Consider the following 22,429-nt stretch of genomic DNA (forward strand, 5'->3'; position numbering starts at 1 on the left):
CAAAAATGGGCTACACATAGGCTACGAAATCAAGGTGTAGGTCTATGCAACATTGTTTCTTTCAACATTGTTAAATAAATGAAGTAGGCCCATTTCATGAGACAACTGTGTAAAAATGAAAGAAAGCCTTCATCCTGGATCCGGATCTGTCCTCCAACACTAAACAGTCGTTCTTTAGATTATGGCCTAATTTTCCATTTGTTTAATCTGCTGACACGTTTTGAGGTCTCACGTTAATTAACAATTCATTCAAAATAAAGGGCACCAGAAATATAGGTCTACCTTCTTTGTTGTGAGTAATGGCGCCCTCTGTCGACAGGTTCAGGCTCTAGTGGGCTGATCATTACAGACCAAGTTGCCTCACAGAGTTGCGCAAAAAAAATTATTCTCTCTTCTGTGTTTCAGATAAGGCTATCTCCACCGTCAGGGCAGTGGCACGCACTTGCAGACTGTCATCAATGCGACTACAGCCTGCAATCTTACATCCATAATTCACGAAGCTATTAGAAGATATATGATTTTTTTGATGTTATGGGCGGATCTGCGCGTTCATGGCTCCAGGGTCACACCTTCTCCAGCCAGCTGTGTATGAACACGACGGGTCTCCGCTGACTGTTAACAGCCGCTGACCGACAGTAACCCTCCCAGCGACGACGTTAAGTGAGGGAGAAGAAGAAAAATTGGGCAATTTAAACAGCTTTAATTGGAGAACTTGACAGCGCCTTTTAACAAATGCAGGGTCCTCCACTGGGCATGCTCCATCTGATCTGAGAGAGGAGCTGAGCGCCGTGTGAATAACCGGCAGTTTGGGCGTTTTTGAGGAGGTTTTTGTCGCCCTCTTATCTCTGATTTTTATATATTTATTTCTGTTTAACCACGCAGCACAGAAAAGAGAAAAGCTCCCTTCAAATAGACTGACTTCTTATGAGCAATGCATGACTGAAAGAGAAAGTCTGGGAGCAGGAGAGCATCTCTCCGCTGAGACAAAGACCTGCTGTACAGTGGTGGTGTGTCGTTAAACGCAGAGAAGGAGCGTCGGTGTGAAGGAGGCGAGTCTGTAGGCAGCAACAGAGGAGGGACTGAAGTCTCCATCGGGAGCTGACGGACAGGCGCTGTCCGCTCAGCACCACCGCAGTCACCTTGCTGTGAAAGTCATAAACCTGCTCAGGACTGATCTGATCAATTACCGCAACTTGGGGAGTCCAATGAGCTGGGGGTTTTCTGCTGGCGGGGGGACATTTACCAGCGTCTGTCCTTTTATCTCGACATCTTGGATTTTCTGACGATGTGACGTCTATTCTTAATATGATTGGTTGCAATTATTTTAGACTTCGATTCAATACCCCCCATTGAGTCTAGCAGCTATCAGCGTTTTTCATCCTCCAGTTGCATGGCAGGTGATCGTAGAAAAAACAGGGTTTAGAGGGGATGCAGCCTGATGCGTGTCAAGCATTTCTTTCGTAGTTGCTGAGAAACGACAGGTTGCTGTGTGCGCTGCTTTCCCTCAAGTAATTGTTTATCACCGCTGTGTATGGTTGCACGGGGCGCCTAGACTTACCTTTGCGATGAAGGGAACTTATTGGAGAAATGCCTAAGGGACGCAATGGGCCTGAGCGACGACAAGGATCGCATTGTGATAAACGTGGGAGGGATCAGACATCAGACATACCGCAGCACCCTGCGCACCCTACCTGGCACTCGCTTGTCCTGGCTGGCCGAGCCTGACGCACCTAACCACTTTGACTATGATGCCAAGATCGAGGAATTTTTCTTCGACCGCCACCCTGGCGTTTTTGCACACATCCTTAATTACTACAGAACAGGTAAGCTGCACTGCCCTGCTGATGTCTGCGGGCCCCTCTATGAGGAGGAACTGGCCTTCTGGGGCATTGATGAGACAGACGTGGAGCCATGCTGCTGGATGACTTATCGGCAGCACCGGGAGGCAGAGGAGGCCCTTGATAGTTTCGGCGGGGGGGGGTTGTTAGACCTGGCGAGCGATGATCCGGAGCCAGAGCAAGAGCACGCTGAGGATGATGTGGATGAAATGACAAGGAGGCTGGCGCAAGGAGACACTCATGATACCAGGAGTGGAAGCCTGTGGAGCCGGTGGCAGAAACATGTTTGGGCTCTGTTTGAGGACCCTTACTCCTCTAAATATGCAAGGGTGAGTTGCTTGTAAGTCTGAGATGTTTGCAATGGCTTTGTTCTTCCTGTTGAACTTAAGATGTGAAACGTCAGTTGGAGTTATCATAGGCACATTATGAGGTGCAAAAATGTTTCATTGCTGGTTTGAAACTGTCAAATCTGCATGAATTTAGTTGTGGATTTGTTTGCTTTTGTCCCTTGATGGTGAAACAAAGGCCGATGGGTCTGGGAGAGTTAGAGAGGCTATGATTTGACCTTGAAATTGCCCTCCCAGGGGTCTCCACAGCAGGGATGTGACTGTACAGAAAAGGGGTGGGGGTGGGGGGGTTAACCAAACAGGCCTCACCTGTCAAAATCATTTACATGCAAATCATCACTCTCACAGCGCAAGATAGAGAAACTCATCGTGACTCTCACAGGTCTTTGGACTGATATTTCCAGGACACAAGGATCCCTGGGCAGGCTGGCTCTTTGGTTAAACGGGTCAGCTACACATTAGGAAACCAGATCTTTGGCACCACTAGCATTTCAGTGGCAGACCTCCAGACAAAAACGAGGTTGCTGTTAGGGGTGACATTTTTGGGCTTTGTTATGGGCACATTTCCATCTGGGCGCAATGCCTCTAGATAGTGACAATGAAATGACTTTACACCTTCAGGTTTTGGTGTTTTTTGACCACTGCCCCCTACAAAAACCACTGTGCTGCATGCTGGTTTAGCAGCTGTAGCAGACTGATTGGAGGAATTAGTTATCAGGCCCCATCCAGCAAGTGTAAACTGTATAGACATGTTCTCACTCTCATAGTAAGTGGTGAAAGCGTAGTGAAAGCGGTTTAACCACACACACACACACACACACACACACACACACACACACACACACACACACACACACACTTCTTTCAGATTTCACCAGGGACATTTCCCAAAGCAGAAAACTTCTCAGATGTGTCCTACTTTTAACAGTGAGCAAGACAAAGCAGAGAGCGAGGATTGACAGAGCTCCACCAAGACTGGCAAGAAGATTAATTAGCACTGAGCCTTAGAGTTAATTACAGTCTCTATTCACGCTGGATCAGTGGACAACCCTTGTCACTGCATTTCACTGTAGGCCTGTGGTATGCTAGCAACAGTGAGAATTAGCCAAGAAGGAGCAAACAATCATCGCCTGTCACCCTCCCTTCAGGCCACACTGTTCCTAACTGTCACAAAGACACTTCATTTACTGTAAGAGGCGGTCTGATGAGATGCAGCGTTTGTTTAACAGTTTGAAGGGTGGAATGTTCAGAGGGCTCAGCAAGCCAGTGTGGTGCACAAGAATGAGGCTTTCAACACACTGAAATATGCTGGCAGTGATTGTATTTTTCCAACTCGTTTGCTAATTGTACAAAATATCATGAGCATCTGTCAATTAAGGCAGCAAGTATTATTTTCATCATCAAGGTATCTGTCACCATCAACTGAATAATACAAAAATGGCCATCACAACTTTCTAAAGCCCAGGTTGACATATTCAAACAGATTATTTTTTCCAACCAACCGTCCAAAACCCAAGGATTTAGTTTACAATGATAGAAAGATCAGCAATCATTCTCATTTTGGAAGCTATAGAACGAGTTAATTTTGTGGCATTTTGGGGGAAAAAACAACATAAAACTTACTAGACAAAATTGTTGCCAATAATGTTTTTGTTGAACTAATCTATTGGCTAATTGTTTGAGTTCTACTGTCAATAAACCGGATGAATTCGCCCTGTTTGAGGTGATTCAGTTAAATTTATTCAGTAATATGCACCATGTACAATTAGTTGCATGTAGACAAGACATTCCCAAACAAATCAATTAACTAAATTAGCACAAAACAGCTGACAATAAATCTGTGGCTTTTGGGATCCCTGAAGCTCCGGGGCCTCCAGGACAGCTGCCTGCTTTGCCCAGTTGGTACTCCAGCCTTGCTGTGGATACCAATCTATTATATTTTTTAGGTTGTGGTTGAATTGGATGGTATTATATTATAGGGACTACTTGTTATTTTGTGCAGTACATACTGTAGAGGGGGTGGACAAAACAATATTATGCAATCCAATACAACAACACCACATACACTGTCCTAATGCCTCAAAACTTCTCTTCTCTCTTACACTGTACAAACAACAATGCACCAACATTAATAGCTCGGCAACGCTACATTTTAAAGCAATTTTGCATTCAATTGCATTAAAATGTCAAGTGCTCCTTTTGTCCACACTCTATTTGTATGTTTAATTGAAGGACATTTTCTTTTGAATTTAAAGAGAATTAAAAAATCCACAGTCACGTGCTATATTAAATATGCAGTGATGAACAGTGATGTAGTTGAACAACAAAGACGACAGCCCTGCTGACAGAACACACAGTTTCCCTCCGGACCATCACACTAACATGGTTGGGAAGCAGACATTCATAAGCAGCAGCGATTTCCTCAGCACAATGTGATGAATCGCCAGTGATGAAATGATATGATGAGGGCCTGTTTTCCATCTCGTGCTGCATCCGTGCCTTAGTGACACACTGTGAACGGACTGACTAAGGCGCTGTGTTTCCTTTGCTCAGTGGAATACTATATGTTGGACTACATTGTGTCCAGACATGCCCCACTCCGACTAACCTCCTTGATGCCTTTCACTGCTCATCCCAGCTGCTTAAAAATGCTGTGCATTAGTTTTTACAAGCACTACAGAGCATCACTCACTCCCGTAAAGACATCTCCATGCATGAACACACTGCTATTGACCCAACTTTGGATGATTAAGTAGCTATCCACTCTTCCTGTCTACCTCTTTGTCCACCAACTTTGATCTATTGACTTCCGATTTCCATTGAAGATAAAGCTGTTTTTTTTACGATTCAATCTAAAATAAAGTCTGTGAGCTGTAACACACTGTAAACCAGTGCAGTATGACCAGATGGTTGCGTTCAATACCCATGACAGAAAACTGTATCTGTTACGCAAATGTTGTATACATCAGAAATATCAGAGCCTAAAAGTGATGAAATATGATTATCTAATCAATACATAATGAAGGCTACACTTGGGCCATTAAGGGAAATATAGGTTTCTCATAAAACTCTGTCCTCAGCTCTGCAAGTCTCTCAGCTCTTTACGATTCCTAAGACTTGATCATCTGGACTGTATAACCTTGTGTAGGGAAGACCTACTGTAGTGATGGTGCCGAAGGGAAGAGTCCCAGCTAAATTTAGTCATGGGGGTTGAGACTAATGTCCTGTCTGCTGCTTCTCACTCTTTGCAACACTGCATGTAACATACCCATGAAAATGCCATGACCTTGAGATACAGCACAGGGAAGAGAAGCAAGAATGGCGAGCTCGCATTGATTGTCCCTTTTACAATGACAGTTCTGACTCAAGACACCTAGAGAGCAGAGAGAGAGAAAAGGGGAAGTGAGAGAGTGTCAGTGCCACTGTAACTTTCAGACCAGATGCCTCGGTTTCAGACAATAGATTGAATTGCATTGTGTCGTGCTAAGAATTGCAGCTGGGCCGTCAAGCTTGATTACATTGCATGAATTACTGTACCCATTCTTCTCTCTGTCCTTCTTCCCCCTCTCTCCTCTCTCCCCTCTACTTCTTTTTCTGCACCCTGTATATATTTCCTGCACAGTGGGTGGCTCTGGCCTCGCTGTTCTTTATTCTGGTGTCCATCACCACCTTCTGTCTGGAGACCCACGAGGCCTTCAACCCCATCATCAACCGAACTGAGCTGGAGGTGGTGGACAACGTCACAGTGGAGCACACCTACCAGGAGACTGAGACTGCGCTCTACCTCACCTACATTGAAGGGGTTTGTGTGGTGTGGTTCACTTTTGAATTTCTAATGCGAATAACTTTCTGCCCGAATAAATTTGACTTCATTCGAAACGCCCTAAACATCATCGACTTTGTGGCCATCCTGCCCTTCTACCTGGAGGTTGGCCTCAGTGGGCTCTCTTCAAAGGCAGCTAAGGACGTGCTGGGTTTCCTCCGAGTTGTCCGCTTCGTGCGGATCCTACGTATCTTCAAGCTGACCCGTCACTTTGTGGGACTGAGGGTGCTGGGCCACACGTTGAGGGCCAGCACCAATGAGTTCCTGCTCCTCATCATCTTCCTTGCTCTCGGTGTCCTCATCTTTGCTACTATGATCTACTACGCAGAACGGATTGGAGCTAACCCCAACGACCCTCGAGCCAGCGAGCACACACACTTCAAGAACATCCCGATTGGATTCTGGTGGGCCGTGGTGACCATGACGACCCTCGGCTATGGAGACATGTACCCCAAGACGATCTCCGGTATGCTTGTCGGAGCCCTGTGCGCTCTGGCAGGTGTGCTGACCATTGCCATGCCTGTCCCTGTGATTGTCAACAACTTTGGAATGTATTACTCCCTGGCCATGGCAAAACAGAAACTACCAAAGAAAAAAAATAGGCATATCCCTCGGGCACCCCAACCAGGTTCTCCAAACTTCTGTAAGTCAAGCATCAGCTCCCAACCTCAGAGCCCCATCCCCCATGACGACGTTTTCGAGATAAAGTTTCAAGGTAAGAAACAAAGATGAAATCCAGTCTGATTTATTGTTGTCTCGTCACTTCTCTGTCCTCCTGAAGCAGCCATATCACTATTCAGCTGTTTCATTGTTTGTCTGTTCCCACACTTCCATCAGCTGACGATTCAGGTATGAGATTAAACAAATGGGTTTCCACCGAAAACAATAAAATATGTGATGAAAAGCATATTTTAGTCTGGAAGGGAGAATAGAGATTGAGGCAGACAGTTAGTAATCTTGCTATTGATTGTGCACTTCTTAATGCAGTGATTCACTCCTCCTCTCTCAAGACATTAAGAACATGTAAGTAGACACCGGAGTCACTCAACTTCCTCTTGAATTCCTCTCGTGACTTAAGTACAAAGACATATTGACCTTTGATGCAGTTTGTGCTCAAAAACATATAGAACAACAGAGTGCAAGGCAAACATTAGAAAGAAGCTATACACGCAGTATTATTGTACTACTTAATCCCAACGTGCATTGAGGTAGCAGAGTGTAAAAAAGATTTATTAAAAAATGTAGCACTTCAATTCTGACAAAAGCTGGTATATGAAACCAGATTGTTCTGTTTGTTTTTCTTTTCTTATAAGATTCCAAGCTGAACGGTGAGGCAGCTAACGCAGCTCTGGCCAACGAAGATTGCCCTCATATAGACCAGGCCATATCTCCAGAGGAAATCTTCAGCCCTAGCGAGAGAGAGCGGCCCTGCTTCCTGGTCACCACTGCTGAACGCCCTAACCACACAGGGGGCAGAGTGAGGAGGGGTACGTACAGTAACAGCCAATCACAGGCCCCTGTAAGACACTGACACCCTGTAGACCGTAGACAGGACATGATCCTTTTCCCCCTCTCTTTGCTGAGTGTTATACCTCAGTCTTTTACAGGCACACACACACACACACACACACACACACAAAACACACAACTACAAACCTCTTATTACAACTTTTACACACTTTCACAGCAGCTGCTTCTCCTCAATCATCTTTTTGGGAATTGTATATATTCCAAGTCACAGTAACATCTGTTAAGGCCAAGCACAATCACCACGAATGTCAATAATTGTCCACATCTACATACTATATTTTTTTGATACCATGCATAATGTAATACCCTTATTTATTTATGAGTAAGAAAGCTATTTTCGAGATTTATATGATCTAGAATGTGTTGTCTTAGGAAAGTATTTATGTGCTATGCGTGTACCATGTATGTATATGTGTTTTAATGATAAATGCCATGCAGGGTCCTGACTTAAGAGAACATTGCTCTTGACCTTAACGGTGCATGAAGTGTCTTGCTGATGGGTGCTATCAGTATGGTGAAGGAGCACAACACAAATGGACGAAGGCAAATATTATTATTATTGAGACAATTTCTAAGTTACAGATTTTTACACGAGGGTTAATTCCTTTTTATTTTATTTATTTAGTAATCTAAAAAAAAACATTCCACTGAGAAAGTCATATTAAGCTGTGTGAGCAGCCAGCACATCAACAGCAAATGGCATACAGTATGAAATTCTACCTGTAGCGGAGAACACATTCCCTGCCTGAGGTGCCTACCTTTTCGAGTCTTTTCTAGTGTTATACTCCAAACCATTCCAGTACCACCCGGTGCATGCTGTTGTACTCCTGATGCACTCAATGCATGGAGAATAAGAATCTGTCTCACGTCTGTGTTGACCTGTTTCTTTGGAGACAAAAACAAGAAAGCAACAGGTGTAGTATTACCAGTGAGGAACACCAAAACATTTTGTCATGGATTTAGTGCTGCAGTGTACTCAGAACGTTCTCTGTTTTTCAACTGAAGGTTATGAAAAGCCTTGGAGCCTTAACAGCATGTCTGGCATGAGCGGGGATGCCTCTGGAGTGTCCTCAGTGTCCGCCCTGCCCTGCAGCCCACCCTGTCTAATGCAGCACTCACATTCTCCCATCCCATCCATTATGTAGCATGGTTGAGTAGCAGACACAATGCCATTGGAAGGCCAGTCCTCACACTCCTGCTTTTGTTCATTTTTATTTGTTTATTTTTCTGGAAAACTGTATTTTAACTGTGCTAATACTCAAGCCTCCCAAGTGTTCTCCTTGGGTGTGTCATCATATCCTAGACTAGAAACCATTGGCACATGCCACTCTGCATGGGTCACCTCAGTTGCAGACAAAGCACTGTTCTACTTGTACTACAGGCTAACCCCACTCTTTCCCTGTGTTTACATCATTGCCTGTTGCTCTGTTGCTTTTGATCTCGCATACTATTCTGCCAATAACTTTTATCTCATCTGCTTTTTACAATTTTGTGAAAGACATTTTCATTTTTTAAACATATCCAAAAGGTATCATTACCAGCTGTTAAGGGAACTCCTCTTAAGTGCTTTGTACGTTGCAAAGTAGAGACGTTATCATTCTGAAGTGCAGTCCAGACCAGACTCAATGTAATCTGAGTGGCCATCAAAAAAAAAAAAACAAACAAGAAAAAATTGAACATTATGTTCATGATTGTCCAGTGCAATATGGAGATGATGACAATTCCTATGATACTAGTGATGAATACATCTAATGTCAACGGAACTTTTTCATTTGCATGAACTGCATGAGAAAACATTAAGTTCAACAAGAAGCTAATTGTATTGCAGTACATGTAAGAAAAAAACATTTTTCTTTCAAAAGCTTTAAAGCTTTGTCATTTTTTATGCATTTTCAGACAGCTTTACAAGAGACTCAGTCATAGCAGAGGTTTTTATGTAGCTGCCATTCTTTGCCTTTCCCCAAATTCTTATATTTATTTTGTTGTATTTATTTGACTGGGGCCTCCAACTAAAATAGTGTGATTTAACTTGAACAAATTGTCATAAAGCCAACTAATGCTGTTATGAGCATAAATAGTTTTTATACAAATATATTTACTGGTAGTTGTGAGTTTTTAAACCGTATCTGTAGTCTGCAGCAACTGTTATTACTGCTGCGATGCCTAAATTAAGGCAAGACTCATGAATTATAAAACAACGGTGCCTTCATACCTGGTGAGGCAAAGTAAAAGTGAGTAATAAATTGACATATTACGCAAGTGCTCCCAGTGTAGCATCAGTACACTTTATATCATGCTCATAACAGTGTAACGAAAGCTTTATTTATAAAGGTGCACCTTGTACCTTGTGCACCACCCTAGTACCCGCACTCATAGTAAAAATACCTTCTTGGTTACTATTGTTACACCATCCAACACATTCTAGGATTTCCCCCACAGCTGAAATATTGACTTTATACAGTAGTCCCATCTCAATTAAAGTTTTGTATGATAAAGCACAAAATATTATTAACGGGGACCAGGCAACTTTACAGAGCCAAAATATGTTGAGTTATGATCAGCCAGAGGTGTCATGATGACTCCTACAATATGTATGTCTGTTGATTTAAAACATCAATACAGTTACTGTTAAATGTATTGATCCTGTCCCAAGAATTATGCACAATTTTTTCAGGGCACTTTAACAGATTTTATGTTGACCAATCAGAAATGTTAATTTCTAGAAGAAGATATCAACTCATCTACGTTTTGTTTTTATTCTTAATGAGCAGAGTTCTACATTTTGAGTCTTGTCTCCTGTGGTAATTAATGGACGTTATATATTTAGAAAAAAAACTTGTGAAGATTTGATGTGAAAAGATGCAGGTGAATTATATGCTCATGCAATTCAAGTGGGGGGGTGGGGGTGGGGGGTGGGGGGTGCAGGGGGGTCAGTAGGACACAGTATGGGATGTGGGTCTACTTGGGGAAAGGTAAATGCATGTATTTTACATTTATGCAACAGAAAAGTATTCAAATAAAATATGTAAATATAAGTCCTTGCATGAAATAAATTTTATACACCATGAGTGTTTAGACTCCGTTTTTATTCAACAGCACTTGCATACATACATCTTTCCTTTCCCAGCTAGTGCTTTAAACTGCTGTTTGACCCTCTGTCTACCTTTGTCCGGGTCAAAGAGAGCATAAATAACGAGGTGACTGTGAGAGCATGATGCAAAGTATACAACCGCATGACAATGACCGAACTCCTGTACATTAACTGTAAAGCGCAGCATGATCGGGCATGTTTATTAACCAACTCAGAGTCCAACCTCTGAACACAGACAGTACACCGTCGTCTAATGCCTTGGCTAAGCATGGGAAATACATGGTAAACTTGTCATTTACCATGAGGAACTAACGGAGCACATTTTCTTTACTCTCCAAGCTAGTGTCATTTTTCACCTCTCCCCACACCTCAGAGGTATCCATGATCACCATCATTTCCACCATTATACATACTTTGTGTAATAATTTATTTTTGTTATTGTTTTTTTATATGTTTATAGAGACCCAGCGACAGCACCGGAGCAGACAACCAACAGAGTCAGTTTGTGTTATGAACCATGGTGTACCAACCACTATGTGTATGACCCATAACGGCCCATCACCCACCTGATAGTGCTGTAGCATTGTTGTGTGTATTACTTAGTATTTTTAAATGGGTGTGACAGTGACAACCTGTGCATCACAAACTCAGCATAGATGTAGCTCTGAGGAAGTTTTGTTGTCAAGCCTTATGTAGCTCAGTATCTGTGACTGGTTACTGTGTTGTAATTTGTGTGCCTATTTTTGGTGTGTGCCAGTGCTGTAAATACGCTTTTTTGTGTGCTGAAGTTGTGTGTACCAATGTTTTTGAGTGATCATCAAATATCTGTGTGCTTTTTCTGTTGAAAGAAAAAAAAATGTTGCTCCGATTTCAATCACCCCCCCTCAGCGAAAACCTGTCACTTGTCGTGTCAGCCAGACTAAACAGTTGAAAACAAATCGTTAAACTTGCACTTGCAACGTGCACTATCATGGTCACATCTTTGTAGACTTTTGCACTGTTTTGCACCAGTGAACTTTTTAACATTCCTTTGTATGTTTCCAGACATCCACAAATAATAATAAAAAAGGTCATATTTAAAAAAACAAACAAAAAAACAAAACAAAAAAAACACTACTTACCTAGTTTTAATTAGACATTAAAATGGTAACGTGTGCGGTTAGGACTTATAGAGATTGAACATTAATTGAATATATCTTCATATGTAGCCACGCTTTGATTAACAAAGACATGAACTCATATCACAGCTCTGACCTTGATAATTATTCTGTATTACATTTCAATTGACAATCATGTAGAATTGGATTATTATTCTTTCTGTGCAAATTGGTGTAATAGTATGTAATACTAGCCTATGCCAAAACATTACACACATCATACTGGACAAGTGCCTCTGTTATGCAAATTCGTCTTAACATTCATCATGCTGGTACAGCTTAACCAAAATGATGAATAAATGTACATTTAAGTTTTTTTTAATTAGTCATCATTCACCAGCCATCAGCACACAGAAACAATAAGGATCCCCATACCGATCAGCTTCTATAGGCAAGCAATGCGCATACCTAATTAAAAACAAAAAGGACAGCCATTGAGTACAATGTAGAGCTTCACTGTTAGTGTGGAAAAGTTTGTGTAAAGGGACCAACTTTTTAACAAACATCTGCATACACACTGCCAACAACCTACAGCAGATCTCAATCTGCCAACAGAGCTGAGCAAAAATGGGGGGGGACAGTGTGCTGGTCATTGTTCGACACGGAATAAAAAACAAAAACAGCAGCTGTTCAAACGGAATCAATAATGAAAAGGCAACAAGTGTGTGCCATTTAGTGAGACTTCAGAGTGTGTGTTTTGAACACAGTGCATTTTGTGGTTAGTTATCTCAATAAGATGGTCAGTGATCGTTTTGATTTGGTTTGTTGTTTAGGTTTTTTTTTGGTGTCTTTTTTGACCAATACAGTTCAGGCTTGTACAATAAATAGAGATAAATAAAAACAAAACACAGAAATGACCATTTTTCAAGGAGTGTTGATTTATTTTTTTCAAAATAATTCCAGGTAAAAGCACATAAATTTAACTTTCATTAATGCATAATTCCAGTGATACAGATATACATATTTGACTTGCATAAACCATGAGTAAAAAAAAGTTTTTAAATAAAAATAATGAAATAAATTGCAAAAACATCATCCAGGAGCCATTCTGAGTCTTGTCATTTACCACAGACCTGCAGTTAGTCCCCGGGTGCTGCACTGCGGGCGCACACAGCTTATAAATATGTAAGTTGGCCAAATGCAGCAGACAAATTTCCTCCAACAGAGATTAATGAAGTATACAGTATGAAAGTGCTGCAGACAAGCACGTCAAAAGTATATGACATAGACCGACAAGAATATAAATAAGTGACAGTTGCCAGAGAAAAAAATATTGTACTGTATGTGTTAAGTGGTAAATCATGAGATGGCTGAGAGATTTTCAGTGTGAAATGCAGAGATTGACTGCCTCCTGACACTCGGGATCACTGCAATAAAACCGCTGACATGGGAAGATGGAGCTATAGCATCAGTCTGGCCCATCCCTCACATGATCCATAACAGCGTCATTTAGGAAGACAAACATGGCAGGTGGACCATGCGTGGCTATGTCCTGCAGACCCCAAACATGTCCATCAGTATGATGGGCTGGTCAGAGAAATGATGGCCACATGTAACATAACTACATAACTCAGCTTGTGTCCAACCACACAACAGTATTTATGATGTCTGGGGAGCTCAGGTAGCCTATTATAAGGTGAAAGTTACTGTGTATTTAAAGGCACTTAAAATAATCATATGTGGGCTTTTCTGAGCACCAATAAGCCACCGTAGAAATATGTTAATTCACATACATAGTCATTGTGTTTTTCTAGCCTCTGATTGCCACATGCTGAATAAACGCCCCTGCTCCGATGTTACTGAAGTGGAGTAGGTGCTGAGTTTTGTCGTGAGTCAGTCGTCGCAGCACACACTGCCATAGAGTGTCCGGCTCCACAGCCAATGAGAAGAGGTCTGAGACCAGAAATGCGCTGTGGCTGAACGACGTCGGTCTGTGAACCATCTCCACACATTCCATGTTCGTTCCAGCCCCAGGAGACGAGACACCCACCTGAAAAAGCAGAGGGGGTCATGGGTCAGTGGAGCTGAGAGGAGAGGGCCTACAGCACTGTGCCATGTAGACTAAAATTAGCAGAAAATCCAAAAAAAATTCAATTTTCTATATACAGAACGCACACAATCACACACACTGACACTCAGCAAGTAATAAAGTCTCCCTGCTCTTCACAGCTGGTGAGCTTGTTGGTGGGTGTGGTCAGGTCTGCATCACAGAGGAGACACGTGCCATGGCAACACAGTTACCTAATAGGCTCCATCGCCATGGCAACAAAAGCGAGCTTGCTTTCTCAAGGGTAACACGTCTTCAAGCTTTCACCATCTAGCAGCTGTGTGTCTTTCATGCCGTCTTTTCATTTATTTCATTGTGGGGTTTCTTTGTCTTTCTGCATTTCTAGCTCGTCTCGGTGGCATCAAAGACGTGGATTCGCCAAGTGACACATATGCTTTCGCCACTTAACAGACCGAGATATCATGCCAGCAGCTTATGTCGACGTGACAGCCTGCCAGATATGGCTTACAAACACACATGTAGCCCCGTCTTTACAGTACTGCATGTATTCATAACTGGACTGCATTTTTCTCCATACTTGATTAAGGTTATTCAGTAAACATACGGTTCTCATTTTTTAGTGAGCTTAATGTGTTGAAATGTTTCGTTCTTAAGCCTTATTTTGGCGCTGTGCTTAATTCATGGACTCACTGTCTGGAGTACAGCACATCAGTGTTTCCATGGAAACAAAGTGCCAGTACAATATTCTGCACAACAAAAGGATAAAAATCAAGACACTCAAACCAAAAGCCATTTCCTTGTAAACAAATGCTGTCATTCAATTTTACATTAGACAGTTTAAACTCTCACACCTAATTAAGAATACCACAGAGACACCATCTGCAGCAGGCGCCTTTTTTTAGTATGACTTACGTCATACTACAGGTTCAAGTTAGAACAGGTTCTGACCAAAGGTGTTTGTCCTTATACGTTCAAAATGTTCATATTAACAACATTCTTTCCTCAGATTGGATGAGCTGTGCCTATCTCCCACCTCTGACCACTGACGATGAATTTCATACATGAGGAGCACTTGCTCAGGTGCAAATGGGCAAGGGCTGAGCAGGCAACAGATATCATAAGCAGCATGCAATGCTCCCCGTTCCTTTCTGCCTGACCTACTTCGGCACCAGAAATAGCAGCACTCAGGTCTCTGCTTCCAATCCGGTTTTGCTATTTCATTGCTCCTGCCACCGTGCTCCAGACAGGAGGAAGAAAAGAGGAGAGCATGGCACAGGAGGGAGATGCGCGGGGTTCACATGAGCTCTCCCTTTGCTGCTTCTGCTTTCTCATCACATAACTGAACTTTTGAAAGCACAGAGTAGTGCTTTGTGAGATGACGGACGGTCTGCATTAACAATTTCCTAATTATAATGGCATATCCAGTTAACTCTTCAAATTGGTCAGAACATTAAAAGTGGATGGCCATTTGCTTGTTGAAATACCAGCGATGTCCAGCGTTTCCTCTCTAATGGAACCCTGTGCTTGTGTTTCAATGTTCATCTGTGCTATTTATCATCATGCTGATGTAAAAAAAACTGGGTCAGTGCTCAAAATTTAATGGGAACAATTTTACTTTTAAAATGTTTCATAGTGCTAGCTGGTGACTAAAGGAAAGAAGGAGACTCTCTAGACAAGCCTGGAAAGAATAAAAGCATATTTGATCTCTTTGTAAACCTGATGAGGAATCGCAAACACACTGTCTGTTTGTTCAGTACTTTTTAAGGGATGTGTGACTGCAGTGTTTATGTTCTGTTCTTACGTGGATAAAAAAAGGAGACTGCTCTCCAAACACTGGAACCAGAAAAGCATGTCTCCAAATGTGTGTGTGGCTAATTCAGCTCTTTTACAGGCCTGTTCGGGTAATTGCTTCTGTCAATGATACCCATCTATTCATGCTGTAATTACTTCCTGATGCAAAGGCCACAGAGCAACGAGCAACGAACTCAGAAATCCTCTGCAGCATTACCAGAAGGATTAATATTTCAAACTGATGTTTAACTGTAATGTATGAGACAGTTCCCTTACTAATTCTTTGGTTCAGAGTGGAGGAAGGCTTAAAAATAGCCATGATAATACAAATGTGTATTCCCTATTCTTTTATGTATTTGGAGCCAGTTTCATGTCAGGCCAACAGTGAAATCTCTTATTTCAGCCACTTGCACGTACTGAAACCAATAAATTCAAACTAGCTTTGCATAATTTCTCAGAAACCTCTCTTCCTTAATGTACTTTTCCAATGCAGTAATGCATTATGATGTTAGATGGATTTATTTTGCTGCAACATTAAAAGTTCTGATGTCTGCAAATATAGCAGTTTTTTAAAAATAACATACAAAAAGAAAATGAGGAATGCCAAGAAAATGGATGGAAACTTCTGATTGAATACACTCACCTACAATGGCAAGGTTATGTTCAGATCCACATGCAATCTGTAGAGAAAAATATTTTTAAAAGTGTTTAAAATTGCATGTTGGAAGCAGACAATTTTAAAACTGTAATATCCAAGAATTGTTTTCCCGACATAGATGCTGAGATACTTTGTAACCAAACTTGCTCTGAAAATGAAATAAAAATTCCATGTGTCAAGATGAAGTCATCCAACATTTATTAAAAACTGCATACAGCAGGAGTGCATCAAACGCAAAAAGAACATTAGTGATGTTGTCTGTGAACACATTACATGCTCCAATCTAAAACCCATCACTCCACAGTGCATCACCAGAAAGCTGAGCAGAAAACTGTAACAGAAAATCCAACTCTTTCATAAAAGCTAAAACATGCTGGGCTGCCTGGAGGAGTTAATGCAACTGTCTCAGACAACTGTGTTCTCCTGCTTTTGCTGACCAAAACCTTTTACAGTTTAATGGCCTTGTTTTTGCAGTCTTTCCCCTTCTTAACTGCTACAGGAATTGAGGGGACCATTTTTAATTCTGATCCTGAAATCCACAAAGCTCAATATGAGTAAAAACATGAGGCAGAGCTCTCTAGATACCAGTTTAGTTTGTTAAAGCTTTATTACCAGCAATAAAAGTCATTGAACTGTATTCATATCCTTGCTAATACAGTTTGAACTGCTTTGATAAAGCAATGTTTTTGATAAAGCATACAGCTGTGGCAAGCCATGAATATAAAAACACCCACTGATTCCTGAACCCCTGACATTTGTTACTGCAGTAATATTTTTAAGACCTCAAAAAATGTGACATTTTACTTAATATTGACTCTGTGGTTGTGTCTGAACAGTGTTAGGAGGACTAACATGGTAGGGTGAGCCTTGAGATTCATTGCTCACTCAGCTGATCCATCTTGCCTTTAGCTTTACACACACACACACACACACAAGGTGACAAAGCCTTGACATACGCGAGCGCTGCAAATATGTGCACAGTGGAAGAATGATCCAGAGCTTGCCTCTGCCTGTCCCTGACATACACTTTATCGTCAACGATCTCCTACCACACAGCTGCCATTTAGACTACAGGTTAACTGCTGCAGTCCCGTGACGCTCACACATAATTGCCCTTGTGGGAGATGAGACCGCCGCCTTTCCTGACGGTAAGTGGTCCTCTGGGAGTGTGTGTGTGCATCTAAAAGCTAGATATAGTGATGCAAATCATTATGAACCTACCCTTAGTGGTCCTGGCTCTCATTCAGCAGCAATGTGTTTCGCATCATACAAAACCCTCAGGCTACTTGTTTTATTTATGGCTGTCTGCTGCCCCCTGCTGGCTGACACAGACATTTTCTGCTAAAACATGAGGACGATGGCCACAACAGAAATTCAATATAGTAAATCATTGATACTAATAACGCTTCATCTAAAATACACTACATGTATAAGCATTTGTCATATGCCTTCTAATTTTTTTCAGTCTGTAGAGGTTTTAAACACTATGAAGCCTTACCTGTGTCGCTCCACAGAGGACTTTGACCTCTTCAGGGAGGCAAGCCATCTGGTTTCCACCTTCTGCTGAAGGCCCAGCTGACTGCCGATCTGGGTTCTGACTGGTCGATGCTTGTCGGCCCAGCTGTCCATAATCTCCTCTGCCCCATGTCAACACTCTCCCAGTCTCTGAAATTGATGATAATCTTTAGATATGACAACTGTCCTTTAAATCATGTTAAAACAGGTGAGCATCACAGACATAATATGTGTTATTATGTGTCACCTGTTTGAGCAATAATGTGCGTCCAGCCGCTCCACACATGGATAACTTTCTCTCCACCCAGCAGTGAGCGCTTCACAATGGTGGGGGACGACAGGAAGGGCTCTGTGGTGGTCAGCTGGCCATGCTTGTTGCTTCCCCACAGGAACAAATCACCGTCTCCTGCACACACAAGACAGGAGCGACATTACTCTTCATCCAGCAGAGGCAGCAACAGAAGGGCAGTGCAGTAATTGAGTAGTGCTGGTCAACTTCGTTACAGGACAGAAGGGAGGCCAGACATGATCTATGAACATGAACTGGAAAACAACTCACTAGTACAAGCTGAAAGTGTAAATCCTCTCTAAACAAGAGCAGCACAAAATGCATTACGATTAAGTTACCACTTCTCTCATGTTTGTCTGCTACTCTTTAAGCAACTAAATGAAATGACTTCTACAGCATCAATAAAAGAACTTCAACTGTTTAGGAGGAAAAGGGACTGGACCACACTATTGCAAAATGTAGGTCTGCTTGCACTATTAAAAGCTACAAATCAGTCAGTGTGTTCCAGTCCCCTTTTCCTTTTGGAAGTTTGCTGTTGTATATTTTTATGTTGTCAGTTTATATATTTATATGTACACAATATTCTCTTCTGTTATGTTACTTCTGCATGACACAGACCCAGAATAATGCACATGTATATATCTGCAACGTTGTTCTTCTATTCCATATTTATATATTTCTAAACATTTATTTATGTCAACTGTATGTTTGTCTACGTGAAGCACCTTGTCACCACAGCAAATTCCTCGTATGTGTAAAACACAACTTGGCAGTAAAGCTCCTTCTGATTCTGATTCTGGTCCTTGATCCGAGAAGAACCTGATTCTGCTGCATACTGCTGGAAGATGTACGGAGAACCCCTTTCCATCTAAAGTTGAACTGTTAGTTAGAAAGAAGGTTTCATATATGCCGATGTCCTACCTGTAAGGCACACACAGTGCGCTAAGCCAGCAGTCACCATGTGAGAGGTCTTCTGATCCAGACCTGCAACATAGACAAAAGCATCTGGTCACATTTATCAATCATCAGAGGCATTGTAAATCACATAAAGCCTATAAACTTTGTTTTCCGTAAGTGTACAGAGTTTCACATACCTGGTACCAGAGAGGGCACTGTAGAGCTCAGGTGTGATGGGACAGGGCGTGGACTGAGAACTCTCTTAGCGTGACTGAAAAGACCCCTTCCCCACTGATAAACACAGCCTGAGTCTGAAGGAAGAACAGATCATCAGGATTTGTGATTTGCTAAATGAAAACACACTGACGACATTTTTGGTGCAAACTTACCAGCAACAGCTAGTGAATGTCTGAGTCCTGCTGCTACACTCACCATTGGCTCCTTCAGACTCTGAGAACAAACTGCACGATGACATCTGCTTCAAAGAAACTGATCTAACTGATTTCTGAGGTGAAGTTGGTTTGCAGCAGCTCTGATCACTCAGGATTCATTAAATAAAAGGTATGGCAAACAGTACAATGGCTATATTATGTTCCTTAAAGAAAGTAAAATACACGCCACCCATGTGCTCACCTCAATCACCAGTGGATTTGCAGAGTGTGTGACTCTCTGTCTAACACCAAGTTGTCCAAATGCATTGGAGCCACACGCCAGTACTCGACCACAATCTGTCAGTGTGACATAAAAAGAAGAGAAATATCTCCATGAATAAAACACACTAAATATTCAAATTTTGAATGAGTGGAAGGTAGTTTCGGCTTCCTATGTCAACCCTATTTTAACATTACAGTGCTATGAATTTTGGGTAACCCTCATGTCTGTATGATTGCAGACTTATAGAAGATGTGGCCTAAAACAAGTCTCATCCGCCTGTTACCCGTTTTAGTACAACCCAGATGCCCTGGAACGTGAGTCTAATGCTGCATTTGCGTTATGTGTGATAACCTTGGCAGACAAGGGAAAGATTCCCATTATTATAATATACAAGCATTTGTGTCATAAGATAACTCAACATAATTTGGCGATTGCAGAGTTGGTTGCATGAGGGGTTAAAAAAAAAAAAACTCATGCAAAACACATCATGCATAAAATGTGGGTTTTATTACCTTGAATGGAGGAACTGGCTGACGTGAGAGTCCACATTTTTTGCTTTTTCTGGGACTTCTGTATAATTACTCGCCAAGACAGATATAACAACGCTTTCAGAAAAAGCTCCCAGTCTCCCAGTCGTAATTAAAAACTGGATGTTGACAAGAATGGTGTTTACGTGTGTTTAAGTTCGAAACTGGTCATTGCACTAACTTCCATATTACATTAGTGAGTCTTTGGGTCTGTGCTCCTATTGTCCACTTACTGCTATCTACTGTAATGTAGTTGTATTCTTGAATCTATGAAATTGTTACAGCCATTTTAGCCACTGATCATGCTCTACTGCACAAATTCTCCATTACTAAGTGACTGTATAGGATGTATATTCTTACATATAATTTATTTGTTCTTCCAATTTTTATCCGGTCTAACTTATGGCTGCTGTGATATCCGGACTTCCCCTTAAGGATGAATAAAACAACATCCTATCCTATCCATTGCCGCTGTCCAAAAAGAACACGTGGAGAAAATGCTTTGTCTCTCATGAAACTATCAAATCCTTCTGAACCTAGTGCACGTGTAAAAAAAGAGCTTCACATCCTGATGTGAAATGATGCTCACCAGTGAGAAAAAGAGTAAAATCCCAACCACAGGCTACGTTTGTGACCCTCTGACTTAGACTGGGGCAGAGTTGAAGAATTGAGATGTCTTCATTGTGGCCAAGTCCCAGCTGGCCTCTGTGATTCTGTCCGCACACAAAAACCTCTCCATTCTCTGTCCAACACAAAACACACCACAAAGGTTAGACAGCTACTTGTAGCCTTGCACCTACATGTTATAGTATATATTATCGCTCCTTCTAAGATTAGGGGAAAATAATTTTATCAGGATTTATATAATAAAGAATACCCCAGGCAATGTTATTGTTATTTGTGTCTTTTTATATAACTGTATACTGTTCTGTACTTGTGTTTTTTTCATATACATTATATTCCCTTTCTTACAATAAAGATGTAGAAATGGGGAAAAGGGCAGAGTAATTACGTAACTATAGATGTAGGTTATCACTTATGTTTTTCTGTTTGGCTGGTTTTCCATGCGTGTGTGTGTGTGTGTGTGTGTGTGTGTGTGTGTGTGTGTGTGTGTGTGTGTGTGTGTGTGTGTGTGTGTGTGTGTGTGTGTGTGTCTTGTGGTGTCTTATAATCCCAATAAACTAAACGAACTAACGTTAAAACCGAAAACATTATTTGGCCATGAGCGGCGACACGTGATCAGTGTCTTTTTCAGACTTGGTTCACATTGAGGAAAACACGTGTTATAAACTTTTGACGACCAAGAGAGACTTGGATTTAAAAAGGAAGAATGCAGTTTATGACAAACACTAACTTACCGGTGTTAACCACGGAGTGACCCCCGCCGCCGTTGAGAGCTCGCACTGCCTTGTTTTGTAGAGCAGCGATGTCGGAGAGCCGGGGATCTGACTCGTCCTCCACATGCCCCAGTCCCAGCTGCCCGTAGCTGTTGGCTCCCTGACAGACACGATATTAATCACTAACAGTGTACAGAACTAGTAATGCTGAATTAACCGTTAACTACATCTTAACTGGGGTTTGTTTTCGCCCTACTGGTAACGTAATGTACGTTGGAGCGACATAGTTCGCTGACTGTTGAGCTAACGTTAGCAAACATGTTGTGTTCAACGCTGCCCATTTGCTGGTGGTGAGTATTGGAAATAATTAAACTAAACGGTAAGACATACGCGACTTTATCACTTTAACGGTGAAGATAACGAACTTACCCATGAGTGTAAACAAAACTCCGGCCGCGAGCTCGTTTCCATGGAGTACCTAGCTACAAATGAGTACAGCACTATTTGCGACACTGTCGTGAAGTGATGTTTGGCTGCTTTTGCATCTCATTAGTTGAAGGACGGATTTTGTGAGAAGTATGTTGGAACAAAAAGTAGTTTATGATATTTTCTAATGGCTACGTTTCCGCAGTGTTGTGCGAAGCCTTTTCTTTCATTCTCTCTCTCTCTCTCTTTTTTTACCGATAACTTTTTACCATAGACATGGCATATGTAAATAAACTCAGTTTAGTACAATCACCTGTCTAAAACCAAAACCCATAGGTGTCATTTACCCTGGGGACATAGATCCACCACTTTTTGAAACGGCTGGTTTTGTCCCCATCACTTTTTGGAAGCACTTGTTGAAAATGTTCTGGAAAAATAGCAACAAGAAATGTTAAATAACAAATGAAAATGCTTTGAGAAAATTTTGCCTACAATGCAATTAAAATATAGAAGAAACAAATGAGTATTATCCAAAAAATAA

At 41.7% G+C, this 22,429-nt stretch overlaps 2 protein-coding genes across 4 annotated transcripts; one reads left to right on the forward strand and one right to left on the reverse strand.

Annotated features, from left to right (window-relative positions):
* Positions 1–359: 359 nt before the first annotated feature.
* On the forward strand, positions 360–12,649 carry kcnc1b (potassium voltage-gated channel, Shaw-related subfamily, member 1b). 2 transcript variants are annotated; one of them, XM_038706289.1, is made up of 4 exons: positions 360–2,167; positions 5,808–6,723; positions 7,322–7,495; positions 11,090–12,649. In XM_038706289.1, the coding sequence occupies exons 1-4, from the start codon at positions 1,604–1,606 to the stop codon at positions 11,197–11,199; spliced, it is 1,764 nt and encodes a 587-aa protein (XP_038562217.1). In that variant the 5' UTR covers positions 360–1,603; the 3' UTR covers positions 11,200–12,649. The 2 variants fall into 2 exon arrangements, with proteins under 2 accessions (XP_038562217.1, XP_038562216.1); XM_038706288.1 differs by lacking the exon at positions 11,090–12,649 and adding an exon at positions 8,544–10,424.
* sergef (secretion regulating guanine nucleotide exchange factor) lies at positions 12,641–21,988 on the reverse strand. 2 transcript variants are annotated; one of them, XM_038706305.1, is made up of 11 exons: positions 21,892–21,987; positions 21,484–21,622; positions 20,715–20,867; positions 19,578–19,672; positions 19,334–19,394; positions 19,142–19,255; positions 18,969–19,031; positions 18,006–18,164; positions 17,742–17,908; positions 16,229–16,265; positions 12,641–13,776 (listed from the first exon to the last, which is right to left on the reverse strand). In XM_038706305.1, exons 1-11 carry the CDS (start codon positions 21,931–21,933, stop codon positions 13,583–13,585), a joined length of 1,224 nt encoding a protein of 407 aa, XP_038562233.1. In that variant the 5' UTR covers positions 21,934–21,987; the 3' UTR covers positions 12,641–13,582. The 2 variants fall into 2 exon arrangements, with proteins under 2 accessions (XP_038562233.1, XP_038562234.1); XM_038706306.1 differs by lacking the exons at positions 12,641–13,776; positions 16,229–16,265 and adding an exon at positions 16,331–17,565 and having other exon boundaries at positions 21,892–21,988.
* Between the last annotated feature and the right edge of the window lie 441 nt (positions 21,989–22,429).

The sequence above is a fragment of the Micropterus salmoides genome, unplaced genomic scaffold (genome assembly GCF_014851395.1).
Source record: "Micropterus salmoides isolate LMB-PRFRI ecotype aquatic unplaced genomic scaffold, ASM1485139v1 Ms_hic_scaffold_8, whole genome shotgun sequence".
In the NCBI taxonomy this organism is placed as follows: domain Eukaryota; kingdom Metazoa; phylum Chordata; class Actinopteri; order Centrarchiformes; family Centrarchidae; genus Micropterus; species Micropterus salmoides.